The 22,250-nt window shown below is 44.5% G+C and overlaps 1 protein-coding gene across 1 annotated transcript in view; it reads left to right on the forward strand.

The window, feature by feature from the left end:
- Window positions 1-580: 580 nt before the first annotated feature.
- The window catches only part of ENPP2 (ectonucleotide pyrophosphatase/phosphodiesterase 2), a gene marked incomplete at its 5' end in the record, with an annotated part of 72,213 nt that continues 50,543 nt past the window's right edge, over window positions 581-22,250 (forward strand). The window contains 5 exon segments of the mRNA XM_084280259.1: window positions 581-661; window positions 663-806; window positions 810-863; window positions 15,388-15,490; window positions 21,303-21,458. Coding sequence (XP_084136385.1) covers window positions 581-661; window positions 663-806; window positions 810-863; window positions 15,388-15,490; window positions 21,303-21,458 — 538 coding nt within the window.

The raw sequence follows: 22,250 nt of genomic DNA on the forward strand, positions 1-22,250 counted from the left end.
CCAATCTCCAGCCTAGCTATAGTGATAGTTGGATTTCATATACACCATGTATTGACAGCTTCTATTTTATAGCCAGCCAGGCAGGAAGCCTTCAAAATACTTTAAAATCACAGCTACAATAAAATAATTTGAAATAAATAGTCTTGCAAACCCATTAAAATTTCAAAGGCTTTGCTGTTCTTACAGGGATGTGTAAACTTAAACCTATATGCACTTTAGCAAAGGTGGCCTGAGCTTGGAAGCAGCTAGTAGGCTGGCTCAGGACGTGGGATTGAATTACTCTGGTTTCGTAATTACATTCCTAAAAGTAGATAAAAGCTCTCCAGTTAGTAGATCGTGCTGAAGAATTTTGAAAGTGAAGAAAATAAACCTATCTGTTACAGAATAGCTCTCTCAAATGATCAGAAAGAGCTCAGCACCACCTCGTTATCTGCACATGACCTCTTCTGAGGCATCTGTGGCCAAAAAGAAGAAAAAAAGAGAAAAAGGACAGATTAAGCAACGCCTCAGACCGCTACATTTGAAAGCAGATCTTCAGGACAGGGACGCTTTCCATAGAGTCATTTCAGGCAAAGGTCACATGTGTGCATATAAAATCATTCCTCAAAGCAGCGCCTTTGTCCCCCAGCTATCTCCCAATGGAGCCATTGTCCTGCCAGGACAGCTGGCACCCTGACTTCAGACGTGCAGCACTGGGATCCCAGGCCCAGGGTGGCCAGGCAGCCCCTGGGAGCCATCCAGGGGACAAGGCAGCCTACAAACTCCCTGGGAAAGCACATCTGCCGGGAGCCGCCGCGGGCCCCGAGTGAAATGAAGTTTCCACATCAGGCTTCAGTCATGAAGAAAAAAGACCCACTGGTACGGTAGGAGCATCTTCCCTCCCCTTCCACCCCATGTCTTTTTCTGGCTTGTTAAAGAAATATTAAATAAATATAATTACAAGCAAAGTCAGGCCATGAAGTAGTATGAACGTGTTTTTGCCAAGTGCGACTTGGATTGGGATTTGGCAAGTTGGAAGTCCTTTCAGTGTGCGTTCAGGGGTGATGCTGGAAGTGCTCTGATTTGTAAGTAAAGTAGAAAGAATTATTTAATGCACAGAGAAGAAAATGTATTTTAAATCTCATAGTAGATCTCTTATAGCTTGTTTTGCCCCCTGAAGATGTCTTTTCTCTTGACCTTTTTAATATAAACTGCCTTTCATATATAAGGTTCCCTTACAGCAATGTTGAAACTGGCATCCAGCACAGGCAATAGCAAAGTATCTTATGTTTTGTTTGTATTTACCTCCTACAATATTAACATGATGCAAGTATGTAATTATGAATTGAAGAGTCCCACATCACTTGGCTTTTCATTTATATCAAAATCTTTAGCATCTGGAGCTTCACTGGAAAAACTCTGGGCTTAAAGGCAATCTGCCTAAATAGGGTTGCAATTACAGGCACCTCTACCTAAGCCTTTTTCTGCAGAGGAAATATATGAATTTCCTCCATCAAGGAAGTAACACCTCAAGGATCTGTAATTTTTTTGTAACTCCACATCCCATAAGTGGAAAAGGCTGATTAGAGAGGCAAGCTGATAAGACATTAATAAACCAGCACGTGCCTTGTAGTTCCCTTCCATATGGTTGGATTCATAATGGTTTTGATTACTCTGATTTTGAAGGATTAATAATTGGGTCCCTCTTTTGTGTCTCTTTTGCCTCTGATTTGTTTAGATTTTATTTGTGATTTGCTTCTAATTGCTACTGATCTATGAGAGCTTCCTGTCGACGTGCGTCAGTGCTCTGCAGGCAGCTCCTTATTGCCACTGCATCTGTGATGGGAGCGCTGAGCTTTGCAAGTTGAAGCTGGGTGCTGACTTGTCAGATTCAAAAAAATGGGGGAAATAGAGCATTTCTGTTGCAAAGCTGGTTTGAAAGTCTGCATTACTGCAGCGAGGTTCAGGCTCTGTTTGCAGCTTACACCAGTGCTCCAGCCCTCCCCATTGGACATGTGGTAGGGAGGTGGGCTGGGGGCTGTCAGAGAGCACCAGCTGTGCCTGGTGGGTGAGGAGACATAGAGGAGGTCTGCTTGTACCTGAAAGAAAGAAGAGGCTGACTCTGCCCCTAAAACTGTCTGCCCATGGGTGACCCGCTGAACTATTCAGGGATGGCTATGGACTTTTTTATATTAAGAAAGAGCTTCTCAAGAAATCCAAGGCTGTAGAAATGTTTCCTCCTAGCAGGCTGGCCTGTACAGCATGTTAAGAAAACAAAACAGCGCTCCATTTGTGTATTTATTCTACAAAATAAATATATTTGTCTATTTATTTTACAACATTTTCCCTTATTTCAGAGGATGTAATATGATGGTTAAACTATCAGTTTGAAGTCACTAGATTAGGGACATTTCCAGTCATTCATAACGGATGCCAGCTGAGTTTGGGTGCCAGATAACTAAAGGTATGTCAGCATCGCTCCTGAAAGCTGCAGCTGTGAATAGCAGCCTTTACCCAAGGACACCAAATGTAATCCTTTGACATTAGTTGAACTGGAAGTGGAGGAAATGAATATTTCTGAGAGATGAATGAAAGGTGGTGGCATGAGACTGCCCCTGGCAGCTCTGGGGCTCGCACCACCTTGTCTGAATTCCTGTGCATCATTGCAAGAGCCCAATTATAGCGCTTCTCCAAACTAACGGGTCACTCTGAGAAGCAGAGCAAAATTTGTTATTGCTGACACACCAGTAATGAAAACTTTTTTTTTCATGTGCTTGCAAAACTGGTGGCGTCGTTGATCTCTGCTGCACCTTTCCTGATGGGGACTTTTGAATGTCCCAGTACTGCTCTCCCAATGCCACCCATGCCAGCCCATCTGGGATGCACCCTCCTTTGGTCTCATCACTGGGTGAAATGATGACTATGTTTGCAGAGCGTTGGACCAAATGATCTCACAGACTTGCTTTGTCTCAAATCCCATGTAACAGTGTGTACTCCACACATTTGGAGTAAAGGAGAATAGGGTCACTGTCACTTTGGTACACAAGAGATTTTAAATCTGGAAATAAATACATATGGGCTCTATTGGCATTGGAGAACTATATTTGCAGCCATGTATGGTTTAAATTCCATGAGAAAGATTCATAGTAAATGCTCTTTTGTCCTAGCAGGCTTTGTATTTCAAAGTATTGCAGAACTGCTTATAAGTTCTGGTTGCTAGTGCTGTACATGAAAAATAGGATGAAAGGAGATTAGCTCCTGCCTTCTTGCCCTGAGCCAGACAGAGCTTTTCTTTTAATGCAGATGGACCTTCCTCCCATCTGTGACTGGGAGATATATTGTGTCTGCAGATGCTCCTCTTCTAATAAAATCCCTGCTCAGCTACTCTCTTTTCAGTTCTGAGGGAGATTTCATGCCCTCCTTCCACTCCTTTTATTGTGAAGTACCTCAAAAGTTTAATCTCTAAACTGTCTCCTTTGTTTATCTAATTTCATAATATCATCTGTAAATTTTTAATAGGAAGTGGTGGTAGGTTGGCTTTGGCTGGCTGACAAGTGCCCACCCACTTGCTCTCACCCCCCTCCTCTTCAACAGGACAAGGGGAGAAAGTAAGGTGGAAAAGTACACAGATTGAGATAAAGACAAGGAGATCACTTACCCATGAGCATCATGGGCTAAACAGACTTGGTTTGGGGAAAATTAATTAAATTCTTTCCAATTAAAATAGATTTAGGTAGTGAGAAGCAAAAAAAAACTAAAACAGCCCCTTTCGTCCCCCTTTTCCCAGGCTCAACTTTGGTGCCTCATTCCCAGTTCCTCCACCTTCTACACATCACCTCAGGGGGTTGCGATCAGTCTGTACCAGCCCCTCTTTGCTGCTCCTTGCTCCTCACACACCCCCTGTCCCACTGTGGCCCTTTCCACAGGCTGCAGCCCTCCAGGATATCCCCACTTTGCTCAGCTGCTTCCACAGGCTGATGGGGAATCTCCCCTCCCTCCCTCACACTTTTTCCCTCACTCCTCACTACCTGCACAGTGGTTTTTTCCCCTTTCTTTAATATGTTTTACTATCTTGGCTGCTGGGCTGAAAGCTGCTGTCTGTGGCCCAGGGCAGCCCTGGCCTGTCCTCACAGAGGGCCCCCTGCAGCCCCCACTGCCAGTGCCTTGCTACAGACATCCATACAGGAGCTGGAAAGCCTGATGTCAGATTAAAAAAAGAAAAAATAAAGGAACAGTTGGACAGTTTTATATGTTTCTGGACTCTCAGCCTCATCTGATCATCTGGGTTTATGTGGGTTTTTTGGCCATTTGAAAATTTTAACCTGAAAAACTTATAGTTTTGGAAGTATCGTTGTTTCATGTCCATGTGAACATAAGGGAGTTTTTCACTGTGAGGGTGATGGAGCACTGGGACAGGCTGCCCAAAGAGGTTGTGGAGTCTCCTTCTCTGTAGATATTCAAAACCCACCTGGATGTATTCCTACGTGACCTAATCTAGCTGATCCTGCCCTGGTAGAGGGGGTAGACCAGATGATCTTTCAAGGTGACTTCCAACCCCTAACTTTCTATGTTTATGTGATTCTGTGAATCTGGCTGGCAGCTAAAACAATGACACAACCCATTGCTCACTCCCCCTGTCCAGTGAGATGGGGGAGTCGAAAATGGAAAAGAAAAAAACCTCATGGGCTGAGATAATGACAATTTAATAGGACAAAAAAGGGTGATGATGATGATGATGATTATGATAATAATACACAAAACAAGTGCTGAACAGCACATTTCTCACCACCTGAAGTCAATGTTCTTCAAGACCTGGAGCTGACCAACCTCCTGGACCACCCCTTGTTATATTCTGAGCATGACGTCATATGGTATAGAATATCCCTTTGGCCAGTCTGGTTCAGCTGTCCTGGCCATGTCCCCTCCCAGCTTCTTGTGTCCTCCGCGTTCTCATTGGCAAGGCAGGTTGAGAACAGGAAAAGTCCTTGACTGCTTGGCAACAACTAAAACCATCAGAGTGTTATCAACATTATTGATAGAATCATAGTATCCTAGAACAGTTTGGGCTGGAAATGACCTCAAAGCTCATCTAGTTTCAACACACCTGCCATGGGCAAGGACACACTTCACTAGCCCAAAGCCCAACCTGGCCTTGAACCCTGCCAGGAAGGGGGCTGCCACAGCTTCTCTGGGAAGCCTGTGCCAGGGCCTCACCATCTTCACAGTAAAAGTATTTCTTCCTAATATCTTATCTAAATCCCCTCTCCTTCATCTTGAGGCCATTACGCCTTGTTCTGTCACTACATGCCCTTGTAAACAGTCCCTTTCCAGATTTATTGTAGGCTTCTTTAGGTACTGGAAAGCTTCAATAAAGTCTTCCTGGAGTCTTCTCTTATCAAGCCCAGCTGTCTCAGTCTGTCTTCACAGGAGAGGCAGTCCAGCCCTCTGATAATTTGCATGGCCTCCTCAGGACTTGCTCTGACAGCTCCATGTCTTTCTTGTACCGAGGACCCCAAAGGAGGATGCTGTATACTCCAGGTGGGGTGTCACCAGAGCAGAGGGGCAGAATCCCCTCCCTCAACCTACTGGTCATGCAGTTTTTGATGCAGCCCAGGACACGTTTGGCTTTCTGAGCTGCAAGCACACATTACCAGCTCACGTTGAGCTTCTTGTCCACCAACACCCCCAAGTCGTCCTCCTCAGGGCTGTTCTCAATCCATTCTCCACCTAGCCTGCAGTTGTGCTTGGGATTGCCCCAAGCCATGTACAGGACCTTGCCCTTGGCCTTGTTGAACTTCATGCTGTTGTCATGGCGGGGGATGGCAGTTATACAATGGGGCTTTGGGGATCACTTATTTGGGGTTTTTTATAATGCCCACTGGAGGAAACAACAAACTCAGAAGCGTTCTTAAGGTTTGGGGTTTTTTAAATCTAATACCTTCCAAAACCATGCTGAATTATCTGCAGAATTAGGCAGATATTTCATCAGGTTTAGGCTGCCTACAAGCAGGGGTATGAGCATGAGGATATAGTCCGTATAGCTCTTGTGACTTGAACTACCACAGAAGACTCTTGTATGTGCTCCTGCTCTGTCTCACTGCAAAGTGAACACCTGAAGTTATTGCTGCTCCTTGCCAGTTTCCATCATCATTCTGGCTTCTTTAGCCAAAGTCTGGTTTTTTGGTGTTTTTTAAAGGTCATTTAGTCATAGTGTTCCTCAGCACCAGGCTGGAGGAAGATCAAGCAAGCAGTGAAACTCCCATGGTCAGTGTATTGCAGAAGTGAGGAGGGGAAGAGCAGCCAGGCTGGGCAACTTCTCACCAGAAAAATGAGATGTTAAGTTTGCACACCTGAGCTGGGAAAGCAGGCACTGGAGGCCTGTCCTTCAGCTGGCAAAGCTACTGCTGGAAAAGGCAGTCTCTCCACTCTCTTCACCAGAGTGGTAGTTTACTCAAATCCTTTTCACTTGGGTTGGATCAGACACTGCCTTGGTTTCAGCATCTTGGAGAAGGGCTGGCAATGGACAGTGAAAGGACACTAAATTAAACCGTCCCTAAATTAAATAGTCCCAGATGTTTTGCAGGCTCTTTGTGGATGCCCAGGAACATCTGTCTTTGCCCTGGGAAATTTCAACAAATATAATTTCAAGCTGACTTTAGTCTTGTCTGCTGTGAAAAAGAGATTTACTGGGGTGGGGAGCCTTCTGTGAGAGCTGAGCAAAGCAGAGATGCTTTTGTTTCACAGCAGCCAGTAATCATTAAACTGAGGAACAAATTATTTCTGAAAATCTTGTATTGCTAGATGGAAAAAAAAAGTTTAAAAAAACTTAACTCAGATTATTTGCTTTGAAATATTGAATCACAAAATCACTAGGTTGGAAAAGACCTTTGAGATCATCAAGTCCAACCATGCCTGTCCTCTACTAAATCATATTCCTGAGCACCTCATCTACCCATCTTTTAAATACATCCAGGGATGGTGATTCAACCCCCTCCCTGGGCAGCCTGTTCAGTGCCCAATAACCCTTTCGGTGAAGAATTTTTTTTCCTAATGTCTGATCTGAACCTGCTCTGGAGCAGCTTGAGGCCATTCCCCCTCATCCTATCACCTGTCACTTGGGTGAAGAGACCAACACCCATCTCTCTACAACCTCCTTTCAGGTAGTTGTAGGCAGTGATAAGGTCTCCCCTTAGCCTCCTCTTCTCCAGGCTAAACAACCCCAGTTCCCTCATCTGCTCCTCGTCAGGTTTGCTCTCCATCCCCTTCACCAGCCTGGGTGCCCTTCGCTGGACACGCTCCAGAAAACTAATACTTAAATGGCCCGAGTTTCCCTAGAGTCTACTTGTTTAATCCATTAAAAAAATTATTCTCTAATCCTTTCCAAACTTTTATGCTAAAAAGGTGAGAAAAGCATTTGCATCAAAATCCCCCTGATAATTCTTATGCAAACCTATGCTAGCACAGACTTGTATGTATTTGATTTCAAACACTTTCCTTTGGTGAATCTTTAAATTTATTCAGCTACACGTTATGATATTGGTTTAAATAAATTTTAAAAAAATCCAGCAATAGATCACATTGTTTTGTTGTTGAAACGTCGCTTATACTTTCCTCACCCGGAGCAAACAGGGAGTACTGTTCCAACAGGATGTTTTTCCCTTTGTACTTACGTTTGTCATCTTTGTGCTCGGCTGTAATCAGAAGAAAAAAGCTGGCGCTCGACTAAAGTGCTGGTGACACAGTTCAACTTGGGAAAAACTGTGGTGCTTGGAAAGTAGCCCATCTGCATGAAATGACCCAATAAGTAATACGCAATTGTTTTACGCTGTTGTTGTGCTTTGCCATTGAAACAGGAGGCAGCAGATGTGTCTTAAGAAATGTGAAGAGCCCAGGGTGCTCTGCCCCCTTCCCCCCCTTGGGATGCTGCTTATGTGCAGTACCTGGCTTGGGGTTCAGAAGCAGTAGCAGTTTGCAACTCTCTGTATCACAGACATGCTGCTTCCAGAGCTGAGAACAAGAGCAAGGAACTTTGTCCAACTGCTAAACCTGTCAAAGGAAGGGAATTTTTTTTACGTGCTTTGACTCACAGAGTGGCCCTGGGAATGGTTGGTTGGGTGAGGAATGGAAGCCATGGCTATGACTAGCTAGTCTGGCAGGGCTGCTGGTAGACATGTGGTATCCAGGCTCTACCTGCTGGTTTATTTCTGTTCTGAAGGAAGAGGGCAGAAAATCCAGTTATTTCCAAGTGAATCAAATCATAGAATCATAGCATGGCATGGGTTGGAAGGGACCCCAAGGATTATAGAGTTCCAACCCCCCTGTCACAGGCAGGGCCACCAACCTTAGGCCTGGATCTACACAAGGTTGCCCAGGGCCCCATCCAACCTGGCCAGGGATGGGGCATCCACCACCTCTCTGGGCTGCCTGTTCCAGCACCTCATCACTCTCTCTGTAAAAGACTTACCCCTAATATCTAATCTAAACCTTCCTTCCTTTAGTTTTAATCCATTCCCCCTTGTCCTGCCTCACCCTGCTCAAAAGTTGGGGGATAGCTAAAGCTTATGTAAGTTACCAAGGTACGTCTTTGACTAGGAAGCAAATCAGCACCCCCCAAAGGGGGTTGCAGGTGGGACTAAGTCTGTGACAGTGTTAGCTGTGTCCTCATTTTGTCCATTTTTCTCTGAGCAAAAGCCCATGCAGGTCCTGTGGCATGCTCCTCCACGTAAGTGTTATGGGGCCACTCGGTGAATCAGACCAGGCAGTTTAGCCAGCTTTTAATAACTGTAATTTTTCAGAGTAAAACTGCAGAAGATGTCTTGATTTATTCAGGATTTTTTTTTTTTTTTATAGAGGTTTTGCTTCTCTTTACACTGGACTGATTGCATTTAGTGGTTCAGTCGTGCAGTCCCTGTGCAGATAGAATAGCTCCACACTTGGATTGGACTTGTGTTCATGTGAAATAGGTTTAAACTTCAGAAGGCCCACAGATTTTTGATTTTTTTTCTTTTTTTTTTTAATTAAGTGCAACACTTTCACACCCTGTCCTATGTTCATGCATTCATTTACTGTGCCAGAAAAGCCTTCATAGCTACAGACACCTTTAGGTCACCATAACAGCAGCCAGTTCTTCAGTCCTGAGATGCCTTCTCACTCACAGAACAGGAGGACAATGTGCCCATGTAAGGGCATGTCCCCCCTCTTTGTTGTGGGGAAATCCTCCATTTCCCCAAAGTGGGAAAGTGATCCCACTTTGGTTTCTCCCCAGGAGAAGTATCAGGGCTGCAGAGCATGGATGTCCAAAGCCTTAACTGCAGGCAAGTTGAAAACAATATTCCTAGTGACACATCTCTCTAGACTGAAATCAAATCAGATTTTGCTATTTAGAAAATACCAGTGTTTGGTTTTTTAAAACTAATGCGAAGATAAATATTAATTAAAATACTTCTTTTTTGATCCAAATGCCAAAATCATTTAAGAAAGAGAGATTTTAAAACAAACAAACAGAAACTCTTGTTTGGAAAAGAAAACAAGTTCAAAGTAAACAAAACAGTATTAATTATATCCACATTTTACTTGTAGGGAAGAGATTAACACTTGGAAACTTTTTAATCATAGCCAAGCCTTGGGCTTGAAAGTGTGCCAAAACAGAGTTTGGGCTGAGGGTAAATGTGATTAAGTAGGAGACATATTATTGTAGAAGTCCCCAGAAATTCAAAGCTAATTATTCAACTGAGAAAGCTTCAAACACAGTGAAGGATGCATGTACAGGTTACACAGTGAAACTAGGAACAGGATTTGAAGTGTAGAAAACCTGCTTTATTGCATGTTAGTTCCCATCTTGGTTCTGTTTGTTGGTTTGGGAGGTTTTTAGCTTTAAATTGCTGTTTCTAAAAGGCTATGGGTTTTGGGGGACAGAATAAGTTGAATCACTTGTAAAATTCAAATAAATTAAGTTTGTGTGTGTCACCTATAATGTACTGTGCAAGGTCCTTGAGGTCTCCAGATGACTGTCAGGGTTCGGTGGGTGATTTCCACATCCCTGAATTCTGCGGCTCTTTTAAAAAGGATGGATGTAAAGCTGTTGGTGGGAACCTGTGATTCCCATCAGCATCTCAAACAGTGGAAAGCAAGTTTGAAGATGTGAAGATATACTTAGCCACACAGGGGCTGCATTAAAAACACATATGGGCTCTTTGGCTCATTCATCCTCTCCATGAAGAAGTGACTTTTCATCACAGAACAGGTTTCATTCTGCAGCGTGCTACATTCTTTATGCAGGATTATCTCCAGAACTATAGTTTTGAACTCAATACTTTTTAGGTAAGTACTTATGCCGCTTCTTAATAATATTATTGTCCAGCAACTGAGTTGGGAAAATGTTAGTTCCTTTGAAGACAATGAAGGGATGAATGTTAAACTAGTGTTAATGCTGTCAGTGTCATATCTGCGGTCACAGGGCAAGGTGTGATGTCCTGTATTGGAGCTGTAGTACTGCTGAGAGGAGAGAGACAGGCATTCAGGCATGCAAAGCTTTCTTCAGATCACTGAAAACTTGTCTTCTCTTTTCAACTCACCTAGCTGCTCTGAAAAATGTCGTGACCTCACTTATAAACCTTGCTTTGCTTGTCTGTGGGCACAGATAGTCACTGCATGTGTAGGATGCACTTGAGCCAAGGCACCTCCACAAGCATCAGAGCAGCTTCAGGAGCTAGCAGTCTTCTCACCAAATCCAGAGCCCTTGTTGAGACACCAAAGCTACAGTGAGCAGTGTACTGCATTATGCCCTTTTTTTCTCCAGGCCACTCACCTAGGTTTCAGTCCTCATCCCAGTGAGTACACAAGTGTTTTTACATGAGTAAAGCAGAGACTGGGACTTGGGTCCTCCCTTGGCCATCAGTCCCTCCTCTCTCTCTGGGTAGGCAAAGCTTGTAGACTCAGTTTTGGACAAGTGAGCATCTGATATACCTGTGTCTTGTGCAGGACCCAATTTGGTAGCTGTCCTGGGACAGCTGGGTAGCAGCACTTGTAGGAAGGAGAGGGGAGAAGGGATGGACGTGCTTTGCTGGTTGTCCTCAGTGGGGTTTGGGCTGGTTCTGGTTGCTGTCCTCTCAGCTTTATGAACGCTCAAGGTGTTATGTAGGGTGCTCAGAAATGTTGATGGGCCTATAGGTGCCTAAGGCACATTGGTGCCTCAGGGGTTGGGCTGCAGTGAACTGCAGTTTTGAAGACTTTAATTTGTCCATGATCATCCCTTAGGGCTGGCACCCCTTTATGGGTCTTTCTGGCCAAGAATGTCATCCTCAGGCATGCCTCCAGTACACCAGGCACTATGGTTTGCATACCTTTACCCTCAGGGTGGTGATGAGCAGACAGATAATTGGCAATTGCTCCTCAAGCCTCCAGGTGCTGCTGGCAGGGTTCTGAGGCACTGCCTTGAGGAGGGTGCACTTTCACCAGCACATCCTGGTTTCTGGATCCTCCCAGTCTCATGGAGTAGCAGTGGGCATGGTGGTGCAGCTCCTCAGCAGTCAGTCTGGTGCCCTCTGCCAGGGAAATCGCTTCCTTGACAAAATGCAGCTTTTACGTCGGTAGGTAAGAACAAAAGATACTTGCAGAAGCTGTTGCAACTCTCACTACATGTCCTAAAGCCCAAGGAAGGAGAAGTCTGATCCTTGTCTATGCTAATAGCTTCTTTTCCTCTGTACCCTGCCTGCTCCTTTAATGCATCCACGAGAACATTTGTGTCTTCTCCTACCCTTTATGAGCAGATTGTAATCTTTCATTTCCAAGCCAGTTTACCAGCCATTTAAAATCTGTCACTTGCTGGAGCATGTTGCCTCTTTCAGCTAGAGAGGACTTTTCACTGACCCCATATTTTGGGTCTCCAGTGGTACTCTTACAAGCTGAGCAGACATAGGTCACTCATCCTTCAGCAACTCTTGTGTATTTTTTCTTGCATACCCAAGCTGTGCAATCGTGTTTCTGGATTCCTGTGTGAGGCTGTAGCCTGGATCCTTGGAGACTTTGTAGAAGTCCTTTTACCTTGCTAGCTTTCATGCTGCTGTCAAGCTTACAGGAAGCTTTAACCCTGCCCCCCCCCCCCCCCCCCCCCCCCCCCGATCACCCGATGCAGCTGCATCCAGCCGAGACGAGTAGAGTCTCATTTCTTCAGAGCCCACTCCATCCCCACCTCTGGCTCAGCCAGCACACTTGATTTCTCTGCATTTTCTTTTCTCATTAAAAATAAAAACTACCGAAGAAAAGTCAGTTTTATGCAAGACTGTAAATATTGCCTTCCTTATATTAACTGCTGTGGAACAGCAGAACAGGATGAATGCCTCTCACCATGGACCTGTCACAGTATGAACTTCTCATTCCAAGTGTCACCTAGTGGCTGCTCGAGAGCTTTGCATCCGAGGTAAAGAGCAGCCAGTGTGATCACATAAGCCATAAAAGCCAGAGGCCAGTTCCTGTGCACAATAACCATATTCCCTTGATCTTGTCAGAATTCAGTTTGAATGTGTTTCGTGTTTTTAACGTGTTTCATTCGAGCCCTAAAACTTGCACCATTCTTGGGCCAGGGATATGTTATTGCAGTTCTACTCTTCCCTGTTCTGATGAGTAAAATGGCAGTTCATTGCTAAAAAAGTTAATTGCCAGTGAAATCTTGCCTGAACGAAATCATTAGACCTTGTTTGTGCTAATAAATTCCTTGTGCATCTGCAGGGCAGCTTCAGGCAGAATCCCTGTGACAAAAGCTGATTGTGCATTGGGGTATGCGGTCAGTTCAGAGCTACTGGAAAATGTGTCTTACACAACACATATGAAAAATATTAGCAGTTCCAGATTCATCATCATCTATAGTTCTAAGGGATATTTTAAAGGAGGCTAATTAACATAATAAGCTTGTAGCATGCACCAAGGAACAGAAAATGGGCTCCTCCGTTCATGTGAAGTTGTGCAGTTTACAAGCTCCAGTGAGGTTGCATGAATGGAAAAATGAAAGATGTATTTCCAAATCACCAGAAGTCATGCATGAAGCTGTATTTTTTTGGGTTTGTTTCCTGCTTTATTTTTCTGGGTGGCCGTTTTTAGCTTATGTAGGAGCTTTCTTTCAAAAATACTGAGCACCTGCCTGTTAGGAAGATACATAGGAACCACAGAGGCTCAGCATCTCTGAAAATGAGACTGGATGTCTCAGCTTGGGCATGCAAAATTGGCCACCAGATTTGAAAATTCAGTTGTGTTTTGCCTGAGCCACCCAGTAACCCAAGGATCCCAGGCTGGAACAGGGCTTGGGGCTGCTGATTCCCATGTTTTGCCCATGAAATCAAGTTCATTAGCTGAGATAGGTGGGCAATGCCACTGAGTGATTTTATTTGTGACACCTTTAGCTTCCCTTCTGCTGCTGTCACACACTGCTGTACTTGCATATCGCTTGGAGGTGAAGTTGTTTAACCACAGGATGTACTAGATGCTAAGGGTGGAGAATTTTATTTTAAAAGCTAGTAAAAAATTTGGTGATTATTTTTTTTCTAGACCTCTGGGCACAGGTTTGGGTTTTTTTTTCTAGAAAATTCCTGACTTTTTAAACCTATTTAGTTTTCAAGCCAGCTAGTGATGAAATGAGCATTAAAAGATGGGTCTTGGCTTCACAGGGCTGATCTGTGCAAGGGAAAGGAATCAGATGAGCTGAGATGTAGGTCTTCTAAGGCTAATTACGATTCCCTGAGGCTTGCAATGCAAAGATGCAGCTGGAGCCACTTTTGGTTAAGAAACTGCATAAAAAAGGATCAGCTCCCAGCAAAGGCTGGCAGGACTTGGGCAGTGAGGAGGAGGGTGGCTTTTCAGTCACTGTCCTGCAAAGCTGCACAGCAGGGTAGGAGAGATTGCAGCAGGTAAAAGGCACCTCTAAACAAAGCTCGAAACCGTATGTGTTTAATACTGCAAGGGAGTTTAAAGAGAGCTGCGCTGTGCTTCGTAATGCCGGTGTAGAATATGGGACAGGTCCCAAGGGAAGCTCAGTCCATCCGAGGGCTTACAAGCCTTGACTCTGTCCCTTTAAATGTAATTGTTAGTAAACACTTCTCTGAAAGAAGCTTTCATCAGAGAAAAAAAAAAAAAAAGTGGGAAACTACACTGGTAAATAATTTGCCTTGGCAAATAATATTGAAGCCATTGATTTGAACCGTGGTTCTGCTCAGCATTGTCATTCGCTTTGTAAATAGAAGCGCTTATCCAAACAGCCGAGCTTTCTGTTGTTGTTGATGAAAATGGGGAAATGTGGGGCAGAGGGAACGTGCCGCTTCCCTTCCTCTCTGGAAGTCTGCAGTTTCCAGCTATTCAGATAAAACTGCGTGTGTTGCCATCGATCCGAGCCTCGCGCTGCCCCGGCAGCGTGGGAGAGCAGCGCCGGGAAGTAATTCCCTGCTCTAACCGTGTCCCAGGTTGGGGGGGGTGGGGGGGGAGGGGGGCATCTGCTCCGTGACCCTGTTAAAAACTTCAGGAGAACCCTTGGAGAATGAGATGGGTGCCCAAGCCCCCACTGCCCACCCGGCCGTTACTGGGTCAGCAGGGTGGCAGCGTGCTCACGCCGAGCCGCCCCTGCTGATGCGTTGGGTGACATTGGAGGGTGGCATCGGGGCATTTTCATTTCCCGGCCCCGAACGAGCTTCTCCCCCTCCTCCTTCTCCCAGCCAGCTGGAGACGCATTTGGTTTCTCTTTTAACCATGTTACTTTTGCGAGGAGAATAAAAGGCGCAGGAGCAGCCATTGGCCGCAGCAACATCAGAAAGCCCAGCTCTGCCAGAGGAAACCACATAAAAGCGTGCGTGTGTGTGTTTGGGGGGAGGGCGCAGCGAGGGACGATGCCTGGAGCTTCTCGCAGTCGGAGCTGCGATTTGTGAGCGAAACATGATGAAATCACCTCCTGGACAAATCACACGAGCCTGTCAACCTCACCAGGTGGGATTACTTGTGGCTAATAGCCCGAACTCCCAGAGCAAACAGAGCTCCTCGCTCACGGTAAAGAAAAGGCGATCGTGCCGCGCAGGCTTTTCAAGGAATCTCTAGTATGGCTAAGAAGGGCTGCGTCCACTCCCACCAGGTAGGGGAGGAGAGGAGCCTGTTTGCTTTTAGAGGAGGAGTAGCAGCCCGTCTCTCCTGAACAAGTTCCTACAAAAAGGAGCGTTTCAGCCTCGGAAAGAGATGTTTTATTCATAAACCCCTTCTGGTTTGTGTTAACTCTCCAACGGTGACGCTGTCAGCTGCTGCTCCAGTGATGGGAACTGCAGTGCTGGGGAGCTCCAATGTACAGAGGGCCATCTCTGCCCCTTTAACCGTAATGCTCTTGGCTCCAAAGTCCTGCTTTTTGCACAGTTTGCTCACTTTGCTGTTTTACTTTTGCAGGTTATATCTTTATTTGCTTTTGCCTTTGGAGTAAATGTCTGCATGGGATTTACAACAAATCGATTTAGGAGATCTGAAGAATGGGATGAGGGCCCGGTCTCAGGTACAGTAACGGACGTAAATCGTACATCGCGATGCCCTTATGTTATGTGCTGTGGTTAGAAACCGCTCCTACCCCCAAACAGTAGTTTGCTTGTTCCTTTTCCCTCTGGGATATAGAGAAGAATAAATAACTCGCTGAGCCCGAGTCAGTTGACCTTTGGGACTCACCTATAGGTCTCCTATTTACTTAAACTTTTGCTCCGTGTGCATGTGACTACGGAAAATCGCGCTTATTTTAGGAGCGAGCACTGTCAGTCTCAGAGACCGGTCTCCGTCAGCTCCCGCGTAGCGTTTGCTACGCTCTGTGCTCCGCGGGGTTTCCTCCTGGAGCTGAGGAAAGCACCCCGGCGGGCTTAAGGGTACCGGTTTGATTTTGGTAGCTACTGAACCGGGTTTCTAGAAGCTCGGTTAATGCTTTCAAGAAGCGCTGGTGGGAAAAGCTTGTGTGATTGCCGTGGCTCCTGAGGTCATGCCGGTTTGCGAACAGCAGACGGCAGGCATCTGACGGCGGGGAGGGCCGGGGGGAGCCGGGGAGCGGAGCAGGTGCTCGCCCGGAGTCCTCCGGTTTCCTTTCGCCTCCTACCTTCTTCTTTGGAGGAGAGCGAGGACATGCCATAGAAGGGACTGTTGTTTGTGTTCTGGGGCAGCACGGGGTTTTGTGAGCTCAGGCATAGCCCGAGTGGAAAAATATATAAAAAGGAAACCTAGACTTTTTTCTTTTTTTTTTTTTAAAAAAAAAAAAGGTAGGCTTGACTTGTGTCTCTGTTCCTTCCTTTGGCAGGAGAAAGGAAACTTCTGATCATTGATTTAGAGCTGTTTAGTACAACTGAAGTGAAATGGTTTCATTTGCAATGTCCGTCTATAATGATAGCTTGTGATTTTGAATTATAAAATAGCTTACTGTGGCCTGAGCTGTTGTATCCCTGGTAATGAATGTCCCCCTCTCTTCCCTGTCTCTCACGAGAATCGGTGTCTAATCCCAGCCACAACCAGGGCTGCCGATCACTGAGCAAAGGCAGATAGCAGCTGTGGTATTTGATCTTTATATAACACTAAAAATAATAAATTGCTTGAAAAATAAATTAATTTCTGTCCTCTAACATGCTAAATGTAGGGCGGTTGTGTAGCGTGTAATAGTGACGTGAAGGATCTGACTTCGCTTCATCTTCAGTACCTGACTGGTAGTTGCTCTGCTTCCGCTGGGGACCCATCTCGGCTTTAGCGCCGGGCTGCTCAGTTGGCTTTTACCCAAGTCCCAAAGCTCTGGGGACTGGTCTCAGCTCCTCAGTGCCACCTCTGCTGAGCCGGCCAGCACTGCTCCAGGGCAGAGCTGTGAAACACCCAGGTCAGTCTCTGTGGACTGCTTCCAGTAGCAGGAGATTTAGTTCAGCATTCCAAGAAAATAGGAAGAAATGCAGGGTGTCCTCTTGCAAGGGGGCCTTTAGGGGCTCTATTGAGACTTTGCCTGCAGGTGGGATCGAACCTGGCATTGAAGCAGTCCAGGGTACAGCAATGAGAGACAGAAGAGTAACAGAGGGTTCTGTCCCTCCTGTGTTTATGAAGCTTGGTTACTTTTATTGAGGTTAAAAAAAAAACACCAAAAAAGATAGCAGCGAAGGAAGTATTATAGTTCCATCTGTCCCAAGGAGAAAGTAAAAGGCTACACTGGTGCTTTTCTTTACAAAATTCAAGCACTGTGATGAAAGAACCTATTTAGGCTCTGTGGTTGTGTGACTTCCAGTTGTAGTAATGCAGAAGCCCAGTGCAGTGAAATACCCAGAGTGAAAGATTGTTATAAATTCTTTTTCAACTCCACTCCCCTTTGGCATATTTATATCCAACTTTCTTGGTCTTTAATTATTTTGGATTGACAAAACACTGTCTATTTACCAACCATTAGTGTATATGACTAATTTGATATTTCACCAGGGGTATGCCATGACTGTAAGCAAATTTCAGTTTTCATCTAGTGTGGAACTCCTCTACTAAATTGCAAACTTTTTCTTATTTCCTAGTCCCTTATACATTCATGCCTAAGTATCACCATAATGCCGCCCCCACTCCCCTCCAGCTCCCATCCTCTTTTTACAGTGTAGGTACATATATGTACATATATACCATTATACATTTGAGTTATTAGTAATTTGTTTGGTACCAATATTAAATTGGAATAACTTTTGACTTAAAATTTCTTAAAGATATTAGAGAGTCAAGGCTCCTTTTTTACATAGCTTTGCCTTTGTAAGTAATTTGCTTTATGAACTTTCCAGACATCTTTGTAAGCACTTTCAGGGAAAATGGCCTTGGTCTCTTGAAGGATGTTTCTTGGACATCATAGGGTAATAGCTTAAATATTGGAAGGAGAAACACTGTGGTTTTTCTATGCCCAAGTATGTCATTACCACAGAGCCATATCTTTCATATATTGGAATAGCTTGGATGTGACCTTTACTTTTTTATGTGACTTTTTACTTTCTGTGACTTTTTTCAATGACATTTTACTCGCTGCAGTGGCATTCTGCTAAATGAAATGGAAGTTCATAATATGAATGTTATTTAGCAAAACTGTTGCTCCAAATGTTTTGCATGAGTGTTTGGTTGATCCATATAGGGTCCAAAATGGCAAATCCTTACCAGGTTGTCTTCTTCCTATAATGACTGTGGAAGCATGTCTATAATGTGTCTATGTCTATGATTGAAATGCTGCTGGAAGTAAATGGATTATTTTTTTAAAATATTGTAGTTGGGTAGAATCAGAACAAGTAGTTTGATATGGTGCCTTCCAAGGTAACTAAAGCACATTTACAATGGAAATGTAACAACTTCCATGGATTGAACCAGGGAAGCACTATTGCCCTAAATTCCTCTCTAACCCATGGTACAAGACAATCCTCAGATGGTTGCTCTGAGCTTAGTTGGACATAAGAATACATGGAAAAGGATGTGAAAAAGTTTATGCATTAAATAAGGAGAGGAGGATCTTCATATTGAGGTCCCTTTGCATGGTTTGATTGCAGGAGTTGTGGAGGGATGAAGGAGTTTTGGAAAGGACTCTGTTAATTTGAAAGTGCTCACCGGGGATGGAGCTCCTGATGTTATATTTTCAAGCTATTCTGCATGCACCAGTACCCATGCCATGGCATTGTGTACGACCTGAAAATTGTGGTCTGGCTGCAAAGGCAAGGTCAAGCATGATAAACAAAGGAATGCTCTTACTTTATTCAGAGATCAGAGGAATTAAACTAAGTCCTCTTTTTGTGTTGCTATATGGAAAGTGACCTGCACTGATTCAGGAGGTGTGACTTGAGTATGCTAAGCAACTTGGGATAATTTGTCACATCAGTAATAAAGTAGTTGTCAAGAGATGTGAAAATGTAACAAAGTAGCTGGGCCAAACCTTTCTTGTGTGAACTGGAAACTCTACACTCAATTATAGAATGATGGAGCTAGAGAGGACCTTGGTCAGCTATGTAGGTCTTCTTTATATTCCAAGGCAGGGCCAGTTATTACTGAAATGGTCCTGACAGATCTCGGCCTAACCTGTTCTTCAAAATCTCCAAGATCAGAGTTTGCACAGCCTCTGTGGGCAATTTGTTCCAGTGGCTTCCTGATAAATGAGCTGCTCTTTATGACAGCTACACATTCCTTGAGCTGCAGTTGATTCTGTCCCTTATGAAATCTGCTGTCAGATTTACACCTTCTCTTTCCTAAACACATGTTCACGTGTGTTTTCTGACCTTCTGAAACGACCTCCCTCTCATCCCTTTGAAATGGAGAGGGCGATGCCAGTGTGAGGGATTTGTTGTATGAGCTAGTATGTAATACCTTTGAGTCCATAATACCTTTGATTTGTAGCTTACTGGATCTGTTATTATATATTGCCTAGCTTCAAAAAAGAAAGCTAGTAGAAGAGGTTAAATAACGTGGAAATATTCTTTAGTAACAGATTTTTCAGAAACATTTAGCAGGAAGTAGCTGTCACTAAAAAAAAAAATAAGGAAAAATACTTCATATCTCTGAAAATCAGAGTGTCAGCATGCTTTGAAACAGTTCTCGTGATTAATTTCTAACATAGTTTTGTGGACTATTTGTGTGAGCAAAGAAAATACTGGTCTGTGTGTTGCCAGCATAGATACATGACCCTTAGCTCCTTGGGACTCCAAATAGCCAAAATACTGATGACGTGTTACGAACATCCTTGCAGGGTACGTACCTACAGAGTGAAACTTCGCTGTGTGTATGACGTCACTTGCTTTGATCGTTACTGACCTGATTGAAAGGCACCCAAAACCAGAGACACACAGAGTTGTCTACTACCACCTTTTCCAGCAGTCATATGATCGTGCCTTACTATGGCCACCCTCTACGACTGCAACCATGGTAGATTTGGTTTTCTTACCCACTATCTTGCTGTAGGGTTGATTTGCTGCCAGGTTTGCTCCCTGACGTGGTTTATGCTGGTGTCCAACCAGTGCCAGTGCCCATGCCCCTCCAACCAAAGGAAGTGGTGGATCAGCTGTGCTGGGGATGGGAGCTGGTGTGACATCAGCTCCTACAGTGTCACCTCCAAACTCCCTTCTTCTTTTCCATTGATTCTCATGGTATTGAGATAATGCCATCCTGTTTGGGAAGATTTTTTTTCCCCTGTGTTTATGTGGAGACTAAACTTTAAGCTGTGTGAGAGAGAGTAGGGGGAAAATCTATAAGAAAAGATCAGAACAACTGTTTCCCAAAAGTGCCATTGCATCAGTCCTCTTAAAATCATACTGCTAATCATGGTGAAGTTTGCCAAAACCAAAATAAAACTGTGGTCTAAAAGAAAACAAACCTCAAGACAATCTCAAAGACTTAATTATAATAGGTCTCTCAAGGAATAAAAGGCATTGTGAAATTTTCCTTGGAACACCTCTGTTTTTAAAGAATAACATACATTTGTGATTTTATTTCATGAAATGCGATTAACCCTGGAGGGTAGGACACAACTTTCCTGCTTTGTATAAGCTCTTACAGGGAAAAATGCATAGAATATATAAATTGGATGAAATACCAATGGAGAAAAGAGCAAAGGAGTGCATATCAGCTTTGACAGTAAGGGTTCTTACTAATAAATAGATTATTGAAGTCTAATACATTATTCATGGTTTTCAGGCTGGCAGTCCTGCATTTAGTTACACACATCAAATGTATTGATTTCTAACATACTTTTGTATTTTTAAAAGTCTTGATAATTCTCTGCAGAAGCCCTCCAGAAGCCTTGCTTTGTCTCCCTGTTAATTTATAGAGCATCTTACAGTTTTCTTTTATGCTTGACATTGGCTTGGCACCTTCCAGTGTAGCAAACCAAGTCCTGCTGAGTGCTTGTAGATTGATTGCAGTCTTTTCCTATGCAAACTGCCCAGCCAGCCATGAAAATGTCACTTGGTTTCTGAAAACAAAGGCCTGCTTCTGAGGAATAGCTATAGCTCCTGGAATGGGGCCGTGGAGACATCAATACATTTCTGCTAATGATCTCTTGATGGTTACAGAGGTGAAGCCAGGGCTGTTTCTTTGCAGGACATGATCACAGCATGCTGCTTCCTCCTTTCCCCCCATTTTTTTATTATGTTCTTTTTTATTCCCCCAAAAGAGCAACCTTTCTGGAATTTGTTCTTTTTTGGTTTTGTTTCTTCAAGCAACCCTTCTCCTCTCCCTGCTCCTTTTCCTTCCCCATAGCAGGCAGCCAAGGTTTTGCTCATCTAAGTGGCTCGGCGCTGAGCACCTCGTCCCACCACTGCTGGCCTGACAGATGTTGCCCTGTTTCTTGTTCCACACAGTCCTGTCAGATTCCCCCTGGATCAGTACCTCTGGCTCCTGCAAAAACAGATGCTTTGAACTTCAAGAGGCAGAGCCTCCTGGCTGCCGCTGTGACAACCTGTGCAAGAGCTACAACAGCTGCTGCTTCGACTTTGATGAGCTGTGCTTAAAGACAGGTACGACGTGTCTCCTGTCCCACACTGCCAGGCACTGCTGATGCCTGGCTTATGCCAGCGGTTGGAACCTGCCACGATAAACCAGCACTCCCTGCCATAACCTGCATCTCCTCTGCACCTCACCTTGCCAAGCAAGCTCGGCTCAGCCCAAAACGCAGCTCGTGTTTTCCTGCAAGGAGCAGTAGGGATGCGCACCTCACTGCTGGGTTTCAGCCACGGTTTCCAGGGCAGGCAAAGCAGGGTACTATTCATACTAGGTGAAAAGTAGATCTTCTGATAGTCAGTTAAAAGCAATAATCCATGTTCAGGCACCAGTTTGACCTCCAGGTTCCAATGAAAAGAGCTGCCATGGTAAAGGCTGCAGGCTGGTCATTCTGTGCCAGCAAAGACTTCTGGTAGAGGTTGGAGGCTGGTCATTCTGTGTCAGCCATCTGGTTTTCCTCCCATGTGATAACATTGGAGCAATTCACACTTGCTTGTGGACTGTGTGTTGCTGTTACTTGTTAATGCCCCTCTGAAGCTGGGAGCGTTGAAGTGATGTGAGTCCTCTTGGACCAGCTCGCTGCAGGTGACAGGCTGGGCCTGTTATCCTTGCCCCACACTCCAACTTCCAGATGTCAGGATGCATACAGTGCACTAGTAAAATGTTCTACTTCAATTCATTGGACTCTGGGGGATGGAAATACAGCTCTGGGTTCATTTTCTTGGTTTTATCATGAGTCATAGGGAAGGAAAACTTCAAAGAGGCCCGTGAGTTACGTCTTGCTGCTTAGCATAGTGCATTTAAATTAT

The sequence above is a fragment of the Gallinula chloropus genome (genome assembly GCF_964237585.1).
Source record: "Gallinula chloropus genome assembly, chromosome: 2".
NCBI lineage: Eukaryota > Metazoa > Chordata > Aves > Gruiformes > Rallidae > Gallinula > Gallinula chloropus.